Below are 19227 nucleotides of genomic sequence, written 5' to 3' on the forward strand. Positions count from 1 at the left end.
TTTCATTGCATTATTTCATTAGGTTTTAAGATTAGTAGATCACTACTTGACATACAAATTATTTTATATTTATGCCCTCTACAAAAAGCACAAGTGGAAAATGGCTATGCTTCAGTTGGATATTCTCCGTACCAAGTAATTTGAGTGCACATGGGTATTTTTTTTATTTATTTTTTTAGATCATTAATATGTTGTTTTTGACTGCGTAGTAATAGCCACAGCCCCCGCTGTAGGAATTATTTAAAATGAGCAGGGACAAAGTTTATGTAAGGCTTCAAAATGACAACCGTAATATAGATAAGCCTGCACAAAGTACAGTTTCAGATTAGCATTACTAGACTTCTGTACTTTGGCCCATCAAACTGTGCTCATTGCTTGGTAATTACAAGGGACGCAATACGAATTCTCAATCGCACATTTTGTTAAACAGCAAGTGTTTCAGCAATTAATACTTTGTCCTTTTTCATTATATTGACTGATTTATTTGTATAAAATGCAGCAGTGTTCCTGCCATAAAAAAAAAATAAAAAAAAAAAATCTTGGCTGGGCCAATTTTGTGAGCGGTCCTTTACGATCTACCTTTCAGCTAGACCCAGTTGAAGCATCAATCTTATTTTTTCTTCAATTCCCATTACCCAAGTAATTTTCGCTAGGTACTTGTTCTCGTGAATTGGTTCAGTCCATAAAATGGCTGCTTTGACTATGTGAAGGGTCCATGCAGAGCCTAACACAACCTATTGTCCTGTCTCTGCTGCTCCTCATTGAGTGTGTCAGACTGCTCTGCATAGATGGATGATAGAATTGGAGCCTCTCCAAACTCTCACCAGCACATTTCATACACTAATGCAGAAAAAGGTGCATGGGTGATTTCCTCCTACTTTATATGTCGGTATAAAGGAGCAGCTACAATGACTCATTTTTAAAACAGCCACATTTGTGGCCAGTTATCACATTGTACAGGAGTAAAGGCTGGTCAAATCCAGTGTACATGCATTCAAGAGGTTGTGTAAAAATTAGATCAGGGTTTCCCAAATCCAGTCCTCAGGGGCTCCCTAACAGTGCATGTTTTCTATTAGAGATGAGCGGGCTCGGATTACGCTAATCCGAGCCCACCCGAACAGTGCGGATCCGAACGGGATATTTCCGGCGGGCAAAAAATGAAAACGAGTCTTTGTCGTCCAAGTCTCGCGTCGAATCTCGCGAGGGGTGGGAGGGAGGGCCCAGAACAATTCCATCTTGTACCTCTTTTTTTGGCATTATGTGCTCAAGCTACCTCGGTGCAACCTTTTGGCCTAAAAACAATATTGTGAGGTGTTCAGAATAGACTGGAAATTAGTGGAAATGATTGTTATTGAATGTTATTGAGGTTAATAATCGCGTAGGAGTGAAAAAAAAAAAAAGCACTTATGTTTTTTTTCAAAATAAATCCGAATCCAAAACCTTAAATCCGAACCAAAACCTTTTGTCAGGTGTTTTACGAAACAAATCCGAACCCAAAACCTCAAGCAAATCCAAAACACGAGACACCAAAAGTGGCCGGTGCACATCCCTATTTTCCATATCTCCTTGCTGGAGCACAGGTGTATTCATTACTGACTGACACATTGTAACAGATCCACAGGTGGTCCTTATTATGTCACATGTGATCCGGAAAACCTGCACTGTTAGGGAGCCCTGAGGACTGGGTTTGGGAAACCCTGCCTTAGATGATTGAATACACCTCCCATGTATTACTGTGATGCTACCCCCCAGTTGCCCACCATTATCAAAATGCAGTAATTCAGTTAATGCAGACCACCAAAAGAGGATGCCATCAGGCCATAATGGACAGGTTTAATACACTACAGCTCCCAAATGGTTCAACAGTGGCCCCTTTGCATTTGGATGCTGCACTCCCTATTTACATACGGACGTGTTCTGTCCAGTACTAGCTTACAGCTCCCTTCTGATCTCGTGCTGTGCTGGCCCCAGGAGCCAAGAAGTACAATTTGGCAACTGGGTCTGCCCTGCCATTTTTTTTTATTTATACAAAAGTTCTACTATCAAACTTTAAAAACTATGCTTTTTCTGCTATTGAATACTAATATCTTTCAGCAAACTGGCTGTCAGGGCTTGCTAGTAATTAATCTATTTTTGCTTATTCCCTTTAAAGCTGGCACCCATGGATTGCCAGGGAGAGCCCCTGTGCTATTCAGCATGGGGCTGATTTTTTTTTTTGCAGGCCTGGTTCCCCGAGACTTCAGTCCTTTGTAGAAAGGTGTGGCTGGGTTCACATTATGATTATAATAGGTCTTCCTGTTATAGTTTGACGATCCTGGTGCTACCTACCCCTTTTGCAGAGAAGCCTCACATTGGTACTAGTTATTAATTTGTGTAGGAGAAGGGGAGATGCTTTTTCCCCCCCCACACTAAAGATGCAGCCGTTAACATATGTGCAACTCATTTTAAATGTATATACAATTTTTTGGCCATATTTTCACCATTCTGTTAGGCCCATATTTTTTAGGCCAACTACTCAGGCCCTAAATTGCTAAAAGCAGATGACCGAATAGTTGGTCTCATAATTGCTTTTGCTGTTAAATGTCTAACCCGACCATAAAAAGAAAAACACCACACAATTCTGGTAATATTTTATGTTTTACAAATTTTATTTAGAAAATACACAGTAATTAGATTAAAGTGTCCTACTTTAACAATATAGACCCTAACCTACCCCTTCACATATTGCAAATGGGGTTAATCCGGGATTAGCACGATTTAGGTAGCCCCTTTAAATGAACACATCTGGTCCCATTTTCCAATATTTCTGTCAATTCAACACCATGTCTTTGGATTAACAGACCAGCCGAGCAATTTGAAAGCACTGCATACAGTAGTACCAAAGAGGCCGAGGAGAGCGATGGAACCAATGGCACCTCTCTGACGTTTTTTTGGATCTATCGGAGACAAAAAAAACAACAATGCAATGTTATCAAAAGAAATGACAAACATGAAGCTTGCACACTTAGACACACCCTTTCAAATAACGCTAGATAAAGCTCTGGATACCCAGATTTACAGTCACACGGCTGACTTAATACTGTACAGGCCCCTTATTTTTTTAGTTAGTGTTTGCTTTATCATATAAAACTTGTGAATAACTCGTTTTGACACTGCACAAAAGTATGATTACTACCATGGAACACCGACGAATGAAATGAACTATGGGATATCCTTAATCCGCGAACAAGACCGTCACTATAACAACAGAGCCAGATAAAAGTCTGCAAGTGAGACTCGCCACCAATCGGAGATTGAGGGTACTAGGCCACACATTTAAATATATCTTCCCTAGGGAGAAGAATTCTACCCCAGCTATGTCTAGGCTGTAAGACTTGTTTTCTCTCCCTTTTGCGTGGTTTACTGTTTTTACCAACAACTAATAATCATCTACACCTGCACTTTTGATACAAAATCTTAAGAAAAATAAGAACTACTTTCTGCTCAATTCTGAAATACAGCATTTTACAGCTTTAAAAAAACATATGCAGCAGCCAACTGTATACCAATCATCTCATTAACTAACTATCCTATTCCTGATATTCGGAAAGGAAAAAAATACCTGCTATTCAGCATCAGGAAATAAAACCACTCAGCAGAGGATATTCTAACCCTCCTTGCTACAGTGAACATTTAACAACTGCAGATATTGGTTTTCACACCAAAAGAGAGATATCAGGTGTTACTTAATTTCTGATTGCTTGTTGTATCCACCAGTTGTGTATATTACAAAGAAAGTTACATGGAATTGCATTTTTCATGTTGCTACTTTTTGATGTATGCATCTTTTTATAAAATTATTGAAATTCAAAGTCACCTCATTTTCTCTTGAATTTCTTTACACAACAAAATTCTAGTGTGCTTAGACCATCTCTTGTTACTTCACATCGGTACTTTGACATGACTAACTTTAGAATCCCAATGCATATTGAAGATGTAAACAGCAAATAACAATGGGCATGCAAAACTAGCAGAGCAAGTGGGCAAATAGAGTCATGCAAATGTTCAGTGTCATGTGAGTGAGAGAGATCCTCCACTAGCCGATGTAGCTTACAGAATACACTTTGTGTATAACATTTAGAGAATATTGCAGGGCTTTACCATTTTTTCTCTCAGTGAATGTACAGAAAGCTGCCTTCGAACCCATCATTATGACAGCCCTCCATCTCTCAGAGAAAGTAACAATTTTAGCACTTTAACACTACAAATTGGCTACAGGGTGCGAAAACTGCAGGTTACAAATCCTTTGATCTTCATGTTTATGTTGCCACTCATATGGATAACAATGAAATATGTGTTAGGGAGGAGAATGTGTGAAAATAAAACCTGCATCATTTTGTCATGTTCCACTGCTGACAGTGTGAACAGCATGGATATCGTTGAGATGTTACAAAATTACAGATTTTGAAAGCGTATTTTGCAGAATCACTGAAGTAAAGCCGCATAAGACACCTATTTGTCTTGACTGCACCTTATTCAAAGTAATTCATTGCCCTTTCATTCAAATGCAGAAACTGAGTCATAACTATTGCTCTCATCACTAACTAATATTATGTCCAAGAGTTAACGCCAAAATTGTTTTGAAAAATGATATCACCCCACTAAAAATGAGATCCATTACAAATGATTCTAAATTCTCTTTTCAAACAGATAGTAAAATAAACAAGCATTATATTTGAGAGAGAGAAAAAAAAAAAAAACACCTGCTGGGCAGAGTTATACACTGACCTGACCTATATATTTCTTGAAGGAGAAGTGACAGTTGGGAGTGGTTGGTGGTTGCCGGGGGTGACAGTGGGGAGTTTTTAACACCTTAAGTAGCTTGATTTGACTAGAATGCACGAGTATCATGCACGGGTTAACTGACCTACTAAATTCTTAGTGTGTGGGAAAAAAAACTCAAAAAGGGCTGAAATTTGGTATACTGACATTATTGACGAGTTGAGGGGTCAAACTCATTTTCGTGAGGTAATTTTACCTCATGAACACACATGTGTACAGTGGCGGATCCAGGGGGGTGCGATCGGGGCAATCGCGCCCCCCCCCCCTCCCCCACAGTATGTGCAGGTCCGTTTGGCAGTGACAGTGTGCTGCCCGGCTGCTCTGATTGTGTGATTTTAAACACAATCAGAGCAGCCGGGCAGCACACTGTCCCTGCCTGTCACTGGCGAGCGAACCTGCACATACTGTGCAGCCTCAGAAGTCGGAAAGGGGGTGGGGCCTAAATCTCCCCGCCCTAACACCCCCCGGGGAACAAACATTTTCTAGATCCGCCCCTGCATGTGTAGTGGCGTGTGTTAGTGTGTGTGTGTCTGTGGAAAAAACTATTTTCTCAGAAAGGGCTCATCCGAATGACCTGAAATTTGGTATACTGACATTATTTGACAAACAAATGCATGAGTATCATGCACGGGTTAACTTGTAGATTATATAACACAAGTGGTGAACTTACCCATCAGACAGAAGGCCAATCTCTGACCCTTTCGCTTTCCACTAAACCTTATTTCTAATCATCCATCTCTTTTAGCTTCTATCACCCTATATCCCTTATGCTCTTGTATTTAAACTAGAAAGTCACAAAGTATTTATTGCGAGCCCTTTTTTCATGTCTGAATCATCAGTTTACCGTAAGATCTTGACTAATATTGTTGTTTATATAATGCGATTTCCTCCTTCCATTTTCTTTTCTGTATCCCTTCCTTTCCTTAATATGATAAAACTCAACAAAAAGTTACTCTTTAAACAAGTTATCCTTTACAGCTGTGGAGCACCTGGCACAATGGGTGGAAAGGACATTAGGCTTTAGTTATTCATTGAAAATGATTGTTTTTATGGTTACATGGGCCCTGATCAGCAGAGCTCACCAGGAAGATGGGTATCTGCAGTGCCAGTCTCCTCCCTCTAAGCCAAGTCTCACAGGCAGAGGTAGTGCTGCCCATGTATCTCGCTACAATACTCAGCTCGTGAATGAGCAGCGGGCGAGAACTTTCTGCTTAGAAAACTTATTAAAATACAAACTCTTAAATAAAGAAATAAATACATACCCCCCTCCTCCAAAATTGCAATTCACTAATGAATAGACTTTAAGGCGTGGGGGACACTTTACAGTAAGAGAGATTATAGCTGTACTATTGAATGTACAATTGTACTCACCTCCTGTAGAGTATCCAGAGGCATACAGCTCTCTGCCAATAATCCAGGCTACTCCCAGTGCACTAGTGGCACGCTAGATGGATAGGAACAAAAAAAGAACGTAGAATGTGAATGTAGTAGAATTCTAACAACTTTAAGACTTGGGCCGGATTTTAACTTGGGAGCAAAGCAAAGAAAATTAGGAACTTAGCACCTGGACAAACCACGTCACAATGCAAGGGTTACAAATAGACTTATTTTAAAGGAAAATACTGTCCGTTTCTTCATGTAGCAGCATGGCGGCTAAGTGGCTAGCACTTCTGCCTTACAACACTGGGGTCATGAGTTCGATTCCTGACCATGGCCTTATCCGTGTGGAGTTTGTATGTTCCCCCCCGTGTTTGCATGGGTTTCTTCCCACATTCCAAAAAACAACATACTAGTAGGTTAATTGTCTGCTATCAAATTGACCCTAGTCTCTCTCTGTGTGTGCGTGTATGTTAGGGAATTTAGACTGTAAGCTCCAATGGGGCAGGGACTGATGTGAGCGAGTTTGTAGCGCTACAGAAATAGCTGATGATACTTGATAACTTTATTTTTATACTGAAATTAGAATTGATCGATGACATGCCATATCCTAACTATAAATCTGTTCCTACGTTTTATATTTACCTCCCCCCTAATTCAACAAGGTTTTGCCAAGGTGCAAAGTTACTCATTTTCTTTGCTTTGCTCCCAACTGAAAATCAGGCCCTGAATGTTAAGTGGTGCACTGGAACACAACTTTGTTCACACTCAGAAAACTGCAATTATTCAAGAAAAACAAAACAAACAAAATCTACATTAAACTAAAGACATATTGTGGGTATTCTATAAAAGGGGAGAATTATGAAAATATTATTTGAAGAAAAAAAAAAAAACTATACAACTGTACACCATATTCTATTAAAAAACATTTTTTGGGTCATTTAAAGAAAAAAAAAAATGTATGCGCTTTTATAGTTTTGCTCTATTGTCTTCAGACCAGATAATGTGCTACTTTTTTTTAATATGAAGTGAAAAAATTACATATTCTGTGGCATTTATTTAACCATTTAGCATAAGAAGAAGCGGAAAAATGGCAATATAACGTTACAGAATCTGGAGTACACAAATGGACAATCTTGAAGAAAAAAAAAGTTAAGAAAAAAAAAAATGTCTTACTTTTATAGAATATCCCTTGCTGCCATGATAGTGTCAGGAATTACATAGGCTCAGAGGGAGGTTTGTTATTCTAAGCGGACCAAGAAAAATGTTTTATAAGACTTTTACATTGTTAGAATATATTTGGAAAGCATTATCACTAGCAATGTGATAATGCTTTCCCTCCCTGGCCTGCCCTGACCTAGCGGCCTCTCCTCTATAACCATTTCCTCACTACTGCCTTTGATGCTGTCGCCCCTGCCTCGCCTATCCACCGACGCCGCCTCATTTCCCAACCTTGGCACTCCAAACTCACCGGCTTCCTCCAAAAGTGCTCTCACGCAGCGGAACGCCTCTGGAGGAAATCTCGCTTCCTGGCTGACTTCCTTCACTTTAAATTTATCCTCTCCTCATTCTGCTCTGCCCTCTCACCTTGCAAAACAAACCTTCTTTAATTCCCTAATTTCTTCTGTCTTGTAATCCCCGCCGCCTTTTTGCCACCTTCAACTCCCTTCTTTCTCCCCCCCCCCCCCTCCTGTACCACTTTCCCTCTCCGCTGCAGACTTTGCCACTTTTTTCTCTTCCAAAATTGGGGCCTTCAGACTGAACATCTCCTCCTCCAACCCCTCTCCCACTGCCCCATCCCTCATCCCTCCTCCAACAAACAACTCTGGTGCTCCTTCTGTCCTACATCTGGCGAAGAAGTTCGCTCCCTTATTCTTTCCTCTCCACCCTCTACCTGTCCTCTCGATCCCATCCCCTCTAACCTCCTTCGCTCTCCCTCTCCCACTGCCTGCTCCTACATTGCTCACCTTTTCAACCTATCACTCTCCTCTGGTGTAGTACCCTCCTCTTTTAAACACACTCTTCTCTCCTATCCTCAAAAAAAACAATCTTGACCCCACCTCCCTTGCCAATTATCCCCCCATCTCCCTTCTCCCCTACGCCTCCAAATTACTTGAGCAGATAGTCTGCTGTCGCCTCACCAGATACCTCTCAGACTATTCCTTCCTCGACCCTCTGCAATCTGGTTACTGCCCCCTCCACTCCACTGAAACTGCCCTGGCCAAAGTTACCAATGACCTCCTATCAGCAAAATCCAGGGGTCACTTCTCCATGCTTATCCTCCTTGACCTCTCTGCGGCCTTTGACACCGTGGATCACCCCCTCCTTCTGCAAACTCTTCTTATTCTTGGCCTCTCTGGCTCAGTCCATGCCTGGTTCTGCTCTTACCTTGCTAACCACACCTTCTCTGTCTCCATGTCTGGCTCCTCTTCCACCCCCTCCCCTCTCGGTTGGCGCCCCCCAGGGCTCTGTTCTCTGCCCCCTTCTCTTTTCGCTCTACACTTCCTCCCTCGGTGCTCTTATCACCTCCTTTGGTCTTCAGTATCACCTTTATGCTGACGACATTCAACTCTACATCTCTTCTCCTGATCTCTCTTCCACCCTCCTCTCTCGTGTATCCGACTGCCTCTCTGCCATCTCCTCCTGGATGTCCTCGCGCTTTCTCAAAATCAATATCTCTAAAACTGAACTCATTGTCTTCCCTACCCCCAGACTCCCCTCCCACCACAACCTCTCTATCGTTGTCAATAACACTACCATCTCCTCTGTCACCCAACTCCGATGCCTGGGTGTCACCCTTGACTCCTCTCTCTCCTTTGCCCCCCACGTCCAATCCCTTGCCCAAGCCTGTCGCTTCCAACTGCGCAACATCGCCCGCATCCGGCCCTTCCTCTCTCAAGATGCCACCAAAACAATCATCCACTCACTCATCATCTCCCGCCTCGACTACTGCAACCTTCTCCTCACTGGCCTCCCCCTCTCCCATCTCGGCCCCCTCAGCTCCATTCTCAATGCGGCTGCTTGACTCATCTTTCTCTCACGCCGCTCCTCCTTAACCTCCCCTCTCTACCACGCCCTACACTGGCTCCCTTTCCCCTACAGGATCCTTTTCAAACTCCTCACAACCACTTACAAAGCTCTCTCCCAGTCTACTGCCCCCTATATCTCTAACCTCCTCACCATTCACACTCCGGCCCACTCCCTGCGCTCAGCCAATGATCGTCGCCTCTCCTCCACTTTGATCACCTCTACCCACTCTAGAATCCAGGACTTCTCCCGAGCTGCCCCCCTGCACTGGAACGACCTCCCTCGCTCCATCCCTCTCCCAACCTGTGCTCCTTCAAACGGGCACTTAAAACTCCCCTGTTCCTCAAAGCCTACCAACCATCCACCTAACCCCTCATCCACTCTTCTCGTTCTCCCTCCCTCCCCTGGCCCTTCTCCTCTCTCCCCCTGCTTCACTGGCTCCCTTTCATGCCTGTTTTTGTTTCACCCTCCCTTGGGATGTAAGCTCTTATGAGCAGGGCCCCCTCTCCCCTCCTGTCTCCATACCGGTTCTTCTGCTCTGTCTTTACTCCATATCTCTCTCCCTGGAGTTCCTGAAGCATTGGTACTTTTGTGTTTATTGTTCTGTACTTTGTCATCCTGTTTTGTACTACTGTTTGTACTGTGTACGGCGCTGCGGAAACCTTTTGGCGCCCAACAAATAAATTATATTATTATTATTAATAATAAAAAGAGTTTTATGGGAGGGGTTTGATTTCCTTACCCAAATTCCACCCAAAACAGAGTTATGGTGATAATCCTAGCAGCTGTCTTTTACTTAACCCCTCCAAGACCGGATGTGGTTTATACCTCTACAACCAGAACCATTGTTTATGGTTTGGAACTACATATACACACGTTTTAGGAATTCCTCTAAATTATTACTAATAATTTCAACTAAAATGTGATTTATTAGTACATCTCATGGCTGCCGATCAGCACATTTGAATAACAGATTGCAGGGTGCTTAGAACAGCTCACAGATTTTGCTGCTGCCCTTAGCCTTCTTTGATGGCCACAGTTGGGAGATGTATAATTACAATAACACCATCTCTATAATACTGTTCTTAAAACATCAATCTCTAGTGTGGCAACACCAGATGTGACATATAAAAACATCACATTGCATTAAGGTTTAAGCAGTAGTAAATGTGATTTTTGTTGATTGAGGTGTACACAAAAAAAAACATTTCATGCAAGTTCACTCCTTACAAAAAACATCATGTATGACTAAAGGCAAAAGTAATACAGCCACCAATGGATGTTCAGGAAGGTAAGTAACCAGAAAAAACACCAAAAAGAGTATTATCTTACCGGTTGTGTAAGTCCTCCAGCAACAAGAAAAAAGAGAAAAGCAGGGTATGATTCTAGACTGCAAAACAAGGTAGACAGAGGATTTACACAGCAGAATAATTTATAGCATGGGTGTAACACTACAGTAGACAAAGACAGTACAAAGTTCACAGGATTATTACAGTGAGATATATATTATTCTATTAAATGTCAGAAAGAATTTTGCAATGTAGATGTGTCGTGTACAGTTATGGCCAAAAGTTTTGAGTATGGCACAAATATTATTTTTCACAAAGTTTTTATGATGGCAATTTGCATATACTCCAGAATGTCATGAAGAGCGATTAGATGAATTGCAATTAATTTCAAAGTCCCTCTTTGCCATGACAATGCACTTCATCCCCAAAACAAAATTTTCACTGCATTTCAGCTCTGCCACAAAAGGACCAGCTAACAGGTCAGTGATTTTCTCGTTAACACAGGTGAGAGTGTTGACGAGGACAAGGCTGGAGATCACTCTGTCATGCTGAATGAGTTAGAATAACAGACTGGAAGCTTTAAAAAGGAGGGTAGTGCTTGAAATCATCGTTCCTCCTGTTAACCATGGTTACCTGCAAGGAAACATGTGCATTCCTCATTGCTTTGCACAAAAAGGGCTTCACAGGCAAGAATATTGCTGCTAGTAAGATTGCACCTAAATCAACCATTTAGCGGATCATCAAGAACTTCAAGGAGAGAGGTTCAATAGTTGTGAACAAGGTTTCAGTGCGCTCAAGAACATCCAGCAAGCGCCAGGACCATCTCCCAAAGTTGATTCGGCTGCTGGATCGGGACACCACCAGTGCAGCTTGCTCAGGAATGGCAGCAGGCAGGTGTGAGTGCATCTGCACGCACAGTGAGGCGAAGACCTTTGGAGGATGGCCTGGTGTCAAGAAGGCCAGCAAAGAAGTCACTTCTCTCCAGGAAAAACATCAGGAACAGACTGATATTCTGTAAAAGGTACAGGGATTGGACTGCTGAGGCCTGGGGTAAAGTCATTTTCTCTGATGATTCCCCTTTCGGATTGTTTGGGGCATCTGGAAAAACGTTTGTCCGTAGAAGGAAAGGTGAATGCTACCATCAGTCCTGTGTCATGCCAACAGTAAAGCTTTCGGAGACCATACATGTGTGGTGTAGCTTCTCAGCCAAAGGAGTGGGCTCACTCACAATTATTCCTAAGAACAAAGCCATGAATAAAGAATGGTACAAAACATCCTCCAAAAGCAACTTCTCTCAACCATCCAAGAACAGTTTGGTGATGAACAATGCCTTTTCCAGCATGATGGAGCACCGTGTCATAAGGCAAAATTGATAACCAAGTGGCTCGGGATCAAAACATCGAAATTTTGGGTCCATGGCCAGGAAAACTCCCCAGACCTTAATCCCATTGAGAACTTGTGGTCAATCCTCAAGAGGTGGGTGGACAAACAAAAACCCACAAATTGTGACAAAGTCCAAGCATTGATTAGGCAAGAATGGTTAGCCATCAGTCAGTATGTGGCCCAGAAGTTGATAGACAGCATGCCAGGGCGATTTGCAGAGGTCTTCAAAAAGAATGGTCAACACTGCAAATACTGACTTTGCATAAACTTAATATAATTGTCAATAAAAGCCTTTGACACTTATAACATGCTTGTAATTTTACTTCAGTATACCATAGCAACATCTGACAAAAGGGTCTAAAAACAGTGAAGCAGCAAACTTTGTGAAAACCAATACTTGTGTCATTCTCAAAACTTTTGGCCATGACTATTACATTAAAGTCTAGCTTCTCAAGACCATCAGTTATTTGCAAAGCACAAAAATTCTGATTTGCGCAGATGTACCCATTTGTTTGCTAAGCGAATTTCCCAGTCCTTAGAACTGCCTGTGTAGAAGGGGATTGTACTTACTCTTCAGGATTGCGGGTACACCTGAAAATGTAAATGGCGGGAACCCTCCCATCAACTACCACTTTAGTAGTGGCCCCAGCATTAAATTTAAACTTTCATGGTTTTTTGTTAAAATACTGCTCAGTTAAGTCTTATTTACGTCCTAATTAAACACGAGTGGGGACAATGTGACTCATTTTTGCCATGTGTCACCAGCACACTTTTAAATGTCTGTATTTAACTGGTTGAAGTGTGCCTAAAAATAGGCTTTCATGTATTAAGTGCACCAGGAAGGTGCAGAGGTCATCTCACTGAAAGTATCAGGTGACACCCTCACATATCTGAGGATGTGGGGGAAATAAATAAATTCCTTTTGCAGAGAAAAAAAATAAATATATATCTCTTTTCCCTCCTGAAAACAAGGAATATCCCCTAAATAAGCCATTTCCACTCCAAATCTTGTGTTTTTTATGTGGGTGCCATTCACATTTTTTTTTTCTTTTTTAAGGATGAAACTTACTGCATCTTTAAGTTCTTGAAAGGAAATTGTAAGAATTACTCACGTATTTTGATGTGCCCGCTGGATACAGTTGAAAGTTTTGCCATTTTCAGGATCATCACTATACATGTTGGGATACTTAAAAAAAATAAAATTACATTATATAATATATATATATATATATATATATATACACACACATATATATATATATATATATATATATATATATATATATATATATATATATACACATATATACACATATATACACACATATACACACACACATATACATACACACACATACACACTGAGGAACACATTTGGTAAGAGTGTGTTTATATAAGCTTCTATGGTAAATGCTTTTCAGTACATAGACATACACACTTTTCCAAGCAGAGAACAAGACCAAAAATATTACAGTCAGTGTTTTAAGTCTGTTTTATGATGTCTAATGTCACTGAACAAATGTTGGCGCTACTATGATCTTGTAACAACATGTTTTCTGTCTCAAACATGAAGCTAAGCAATGATTTGCCAACAGCAGTAAAACAAAAAATAAATTTGGTTGAAAAAAAAAACAAACAAAACCACAGGTTTTTCAGCAAGACTGGTTACAACCATTTTAAATGATCTAAAAAAGTACTGACTGATTGGCAACAGACCATTGTAGGCATGACTGTGTACATAATATCAAAACTTGCTTCTTACCTCTACTTTGTATTGCTTACGAGCTTTTGACACATTGATAGCCAGGTGAGTAATCATAGCAAAGCTGGCTGCACCTGTCAGGATCACATACCCATGCTCTTTGGAAAGGACCACCATCTTCAGACTGTAACACACGTTAATATACTGTAGGTTAAATATATACAAAAACATTAGTATGACAATATATGTTTACCAAGAAACATAAAAAAAAAAAAAACAGATTTATAGCGCTCAACATGCAGGATCCCAGTATGTATCTGGTCTTGTGGGAATCCTCTCACTATTGCATGGAGCCTATTGCTTTTAAATGGTTTGCAGAATTCTCTATATTAGCACGCAGTATGTGGAACTTACATTCAAGTTTGTTTTTAAACTTTGGACTTGTAAGTTTTTATTATTCTTCATGTTATTTGATTTTATTTTTTGTATGCTTTGTGACCAATGATGCAGAACTTCTCTCCAAACTTTAAAATTGTAAGCTGCTGAAACTTCAGAGTGTCAGTAAAACCACAATAAAAGGTGATTCACAGTATAGTGTCAGGCTGTCAGAACTACCAAGAGTATTCCACGTGCTGGTGAGGAGTGAGATGTATAACACCACTATTAACGTGTCTATCCATAGCTCACTCAGAGTCTGTGTTTTGGCCTCAAAAAATGAAACCTGTTTCTGTTTTACACAGAAAATTAAATAAATCTGCAGTAAACACATAGCAGGGACAGTAGGGTTTGAGTTCACACAGTGCACAGGCTGCAGCCTCTGGTCTGGGAGGTTGACTGTGTACACTAAATACTCCACCTAGTCAGAATAAAAAAAAAGGTTATACTTGGCATGAATCTACCCAGAGCTCCATAACAGAGTTGGACACATAAGGGGAAAAAAAAATAATAATGCACACATATTCAGAGTCCCTGATGTTAATCAGGTGTACTTACACCCAATCAGGTCATAAGCACAACAGGTTTGTACACATTTGTTTTGATTAGCAAAAACACATTCACTATTAGGTTTGATTTAAATTTTTTAAAAAAAACCCTCTATAAAATAGAGCAAATATAATCTTCATTCTCGTGTATTAATAACAGCAGCACAAAAACAATTCTAACATATGTCCACAATATCATATAGTATAGGCACGAGCAATGAAGAAAGCTTCACAGTTAAATCCTCAATCAGATAAACAGAAGAGGCTAGTTAGTTCTGGCATCATCAGCGTGGATTTGTACCAGCCCCCAGGAACCGGCAATTGTACAGCTACAGATAGGAGTATAGGCACCTCCGTGTGGATTCGCCTCAGTTCACCATTTCATGAACACGACCTTACTGTACTTGTTCTGTATATGCACAGCACTTCCTTCCCGCGTTCCAGACTGTCTATTACAAGGAGGCCCAAGTATCAGATCCGCGTACGGATGTAGGCTATTTTTGTGGCCTTGCGCAGTATAAATTTGCATATTTTACGCAGAGCAAACAGGGGTTCATCAGGCTCAGCATGAGCTCCTGTGTGTGGAGTCACATAATTTTGGATTTCACAGGTCTGGATATCCAGGGAGGTGCTGCAAGATTACCAAAACTGTTATGCGAGCCAGTGGTGGTGGCTCCACCCAGCACTCTCTGGCAATAAATGGCTAAGTAAAGACCACAATTGCCAATCCAAGCTTGGGGACAGTACAGTATAAACTATTACAGGAAAACTTTAATATACCTAAAGCAAATATTATAAAAGCTTTACTCCTTTGACTGCCTAATCATTATCATTTATTTATATAACGCCACCAATTTCGCAGTGTGCACACACACAGACAGACAAGGGTCAATTTGATAGCAGCCAATTAACATACTGGTATGTTTTTGGAGTCCGGGAGGAAACACGCTAACACAGGGAGAACATATAAACTCCACACAGATAAGGCCATGGTTGGGAATCAAACTTATGAACTCAGCACTGTAAGGCAGAAGTGCTAACCACCAAGTCACCACGTGCCTCCGCTACACCGCATAACCCCAGTTTCCCACGCAGAGTACGGCTCCATATTCTCAGTATCATGCATAGTCTGAAAGTCACAACTCCCAGTATTATTCATCCTAGTGGCTTATGAATAGGAGTGTATTTTCAATGATTTTACCTTTTCCTTTTTTTGACTGGTGAACACAGAAGAAATGTAAGCTCATCAGGACACATTCCGCTATCAACTATAAAGACTGCACTATACCATATCTGCAGTCATTTAGATTATAATAGCCTTAGCATCTGTTTGGTAAGTGCTAGATTTACTAAAAAAAAACAAATTAATGCAAGCTGAGGGCCAGGATGATTTCCTACAGGGTATACGTAGAACAGCGATAGGCAACCTGATACACTTCAGGGGCCGCATAGGCAGCCCTCTAAGCTACAAAAGGGCAGCAGATTACTTTTAATATATGTAATAAGTTAAAACAATACAATACATTTAATCAAACAAAGAGTCACTTATCTGTAATAACATATCAACAGGCATTTTAAACAAGTGTTACAAGCTATAACAAACAAAGCTGATAATGAAGGAGCTGAGGGCCACAAGTGATCGCTTGGAGGGCCACTTGTTAGCCATCACTTGTCTAGAATATGCTTGACACTGGAGCTATGGCTTAACATTTTGGGCTGTCATACTGTGCTCCTTTTTTCAGGTTAAAAATACAGTAAACTTACCAACATGGCTTATAAGCAGGTCCTCAAAAAGTTAAAGTAAATTGTATTGCTATTCTTATTAAGTGGCAATTGATAAGTAACAACTGCAGACATCTCTGTACTCACATTCTTGTCAGGCACTTTACTTCCATGCTATCTAAAAGGCAGACTCTAATGAAACATGCAATTATTTAGGAGAGAGCTGTCTAATATACACAACTATACAATTACATGATTGTGTTAGAGAGTAGATTTTCATGTGCTCGCAAGAAAAAAAGGTGACACATTAGTCATTCTGGCAGATCACCACATGTCAGGTAAGGAAGACTACACTATAATGTTTAATCAATGTTTAAGGAGTACATTTATGAAAATGTCCTTGACTGCATTGATAAGTGTGACCTTTTTATGGCCACTTATCACTGCAATTTAAGTCACCAAAGCAGCTTAGTGATAGCTGCCCTAACATGGTAACAGTTGACTTAGGCTGAGTACACACTACAGGGTTTTAAGCCAATTATCGGGCCAATCACAGGATAAACTGTCCCGCCCAATATTGAATTAGTGTGTACACTCTAAATATGAATGATTATCGCTCAAAAGCACATTGTATTGTTTCATTTGACTTTTAAACTAAAAAGCTTGTTTAACAATGTTGTTCCAATTATGCAGTGTGTATGGATGGACTCGTGACCAAGTGTCCAAAGATCTCTATGGAGTGTGCAGAGTCAGGATCTTTTCAGCTGATGATTATGACAGATGAAGAGCAAAGATTTGAAGGTAAATCTTGTAAAAACATGTTTAGTGTTTACACATGAATCAGCATACTGATCGGGATCTTTTTTTTTTTTACTCCTTCTTAAGTAGTTGGTAACATCGTTAAGGATATCACATCGGGAAAAACCTTACTACTTCATCGGGCCAATCTCGCCAATTTAATACTAGCTAGCATATGCACAGATTTTATTATATATATATATATATATATATATATATATATATTCTCTGTCAGATTGAGATTGTGCAATATTCAAGTCCATTTGTAGAATGGAAATGGTTCTGTCGCTTTGCACACAGTACAAATGGTTCTGTGGCTTTGCACACAGTACAAATGGTTCTGTGGCTTTGCACACAGTACAAATGGTTCTGTGGCTTTGCACGCAGTACAAATAGTTCTGTGGCTTTGCACGCAGTACAAATAGTTCTGTGGCTTTGCACACAGTACTTCTTGCCCCTACAAATGCACCATCTCAGTCTCTCTCATTTAAAAAATCCTGCTCAACATAATGAAATCTCATTTTTGCACTGTTCCGTAAAACTAGGTTCAATGGTGTACCTACTCCATACCTAATAAGGGATGCCCTCACCCCAACCTGCTCCTTCCTAAGTATTCACTGCATACTTACCTACTTTCAGCAAGTTCTGTCCGGGAGAGGGGCGTGACTGGAGGGCGGGGGGGGGGGGGGGGCGGGGCACAGACAAACATCATTTGCCCCCTCCCCCCCAACGGAAATGCCGTTTTGTCGCAGGGGCGGGGCCAAAATTACACAATTCACCATGAATCGCATCATTTTGGGAAGGCAGTTGTGGGATGAGGGAGACTTGCCTGCTCTCCCGGAGGTCCGTGAGACCGACCCGAATCTCGGGAGTCTCCCAGACATTCCGGGAGAGTTGGCAAGTATGAATAACTGTGGTACAACACTGTCCCCGCTTGTTGGTGCAAAATTCTGCTCCTCCACAAATGCAACCATCTTGATCCATAAACTTATAAGCTTTTGTCAGAAATGTAGAAACACCTGTGAGATTGCACCTTAGTTTATGCTTAATACATAACACCTAATGCTTTTCTTGAATTCGATCTTCCAACCCTACCCATAAAAGTATAGACAGCTCAACACAACCTTGTCTCTTTCAATTCCCTGTATGGGGCGTCTACCACCCTGCCGGTTCCTCTAGCAGTACAGAAGTGCTAATACTTCATGTCTCAGTTACACACGTTATTTCAGAACTTTACTGAATGCTTGGACCATACATGGATGACTCAATCCGAAGGCACGACCACTGATATTACCCTATGCCGATTGTGTACCGAGACAAACTATTTATTGCTACAGCTGGGTGATTGAAATATAATCAAGGAAGGGGTGAAACGTTAGTAACACTTATTAATTTTAAAAACAAAAAACAAAACAAACTTACGTTGCTAACCACGAAATCGATAAAGGAGCTTCAGCAATGCGCGACTTTCCCAATACAATGTCAAGGTTAAATGGAACAGGAAGTTGTTCGGTAAGAAATCTTACAGATCACCGTAACTCATGTCACTGCGGTTAGAGGACAGGAGGGGGAGCTGGCTGTGAGACCCCACTGTGACGCTGTTATACCATCATACTCTACCTACATGTTGCACGTAGAAAAATTAAACTTACCTTTTATTTTTTACCGTCTGATTCCCAGAGAAGTGCAGTGTATATGGGAGGAGGAGATGCAAAGGACGGAAGGATATTTTACCATAGGAGCCCCTCCCACACGATCCTTGCTGAGTATTTCATGCTATGGCATGACGTAATGCATTGTTACGTTTTCTGCACAGAGTCTGATTCTCCTAAATGATTTGCACTTTTTTCTTCTCACAGGCTTTAGTAAACCGTGTTTTAATAATCTACAGGAATAATTAGACATAAATGAGCCTTTAAAATAGAAATGTATTTTTGATAATTTGAGATTACTAAAGGCAGATTGTGTTATTTGTTGCTTACATGACATAGTAACAAAGTATATTACCTATTTTCCGGAGTGCCTAATATCGTTTTTCATTTTGTTCGGTAGTTTGTTGGAATGTAGGAAAATACTCCAGTTACATTCAATAGGGCTTTAGACCATACTTGCCGAAACTCCCTGA

The 19227-nt window shown here is 40.8% G+C and overlaps 1 protein-coding gene across 3 annotated transcripts; it reads right to left on the bottom strand.

Moving 5' to 3' along the window:
• Positions 1-2624: 2624 nt before the first annotated feature.
• MGST3 (microsomal glutathione S-transferase 3) lies at positions 2625-18861 on the bottom strand. Of its 3 annotated transcripts, none has more exons than XM_075182690.1 (6): positions 18755-18861; positions 13660-13783; positions 13010-13083; positions 10558-10615; positions 6193-6265; positions 2625-2936 (listed from the first exon to the last, which is right to left on the bottom strand). In XM_075182690.1, exons 2-6 carry the CDS (start codon positions 13774-13776, stop codon positions 2815-2817), a joined length of 444 nt encoding a protein of 147 aa, XP_075038791.1. In that variant the 5' UTR covers positions 13777-13783; positions 18755-18861; the 3' UTR covers positions 2625-2814. The 3 variants fall into 3 exon arrangements, with proteins under 3 accessions (XP_075038791.1, XP_075038793.1, XP_075038792.1); XM_075182692.1 differs by having other exon boundaries at positions 13660-13803; positions 18755-18841; XM_075182691.1 differs by lacking the exon at positions 18755-18861 and adding an exon at positions 18525-18636.
• Positions 18862-19227: the final 366 nt, after the last annotated feature.

Source organism: Mixophyes fleayi, chromosome 8 (assembly GCF_038048845.1).
Source record: "Mixophyes fleayi isolate aMixFle1 chromosome 8, aMixFle1.hap1, whole genome shotgun sequence".
NCBI classification, from domain to species: Eukaryota; Metazoa; Chordata; class Amphibia; order Anura; family Limnodynastidae; genus Mixophyes; species Mixophyes fleayi.

What these genes read in the sequence shown, in the direction of transcription:
- MGST3 (XM_075182690.1), bottom strand. Translation starts at nt 13,776, where the DNA reads ATGGTGGTCCTTTCCAAAGAGCATGGGTATGTGATCCTGACAGGTGCA. An exon ending in CAGCGGGCACATCAAAATAC is followed by an intron (nt 10,616 to 13,009) that starts GTGAGTAATTCT and finishes CTTGTTTTGCAG; the next exon opens with TCTAGAATCATACCCTGCTT. An exon ending in CTCTGGATACTCTACAGGAG is followed by an intron (nt 2,937 to 6,192) that starts GTGAGTACAATT and finishes TGTCTCCGATAG; the next exon opens with ATCCAAAAAAACGTCAGAGA.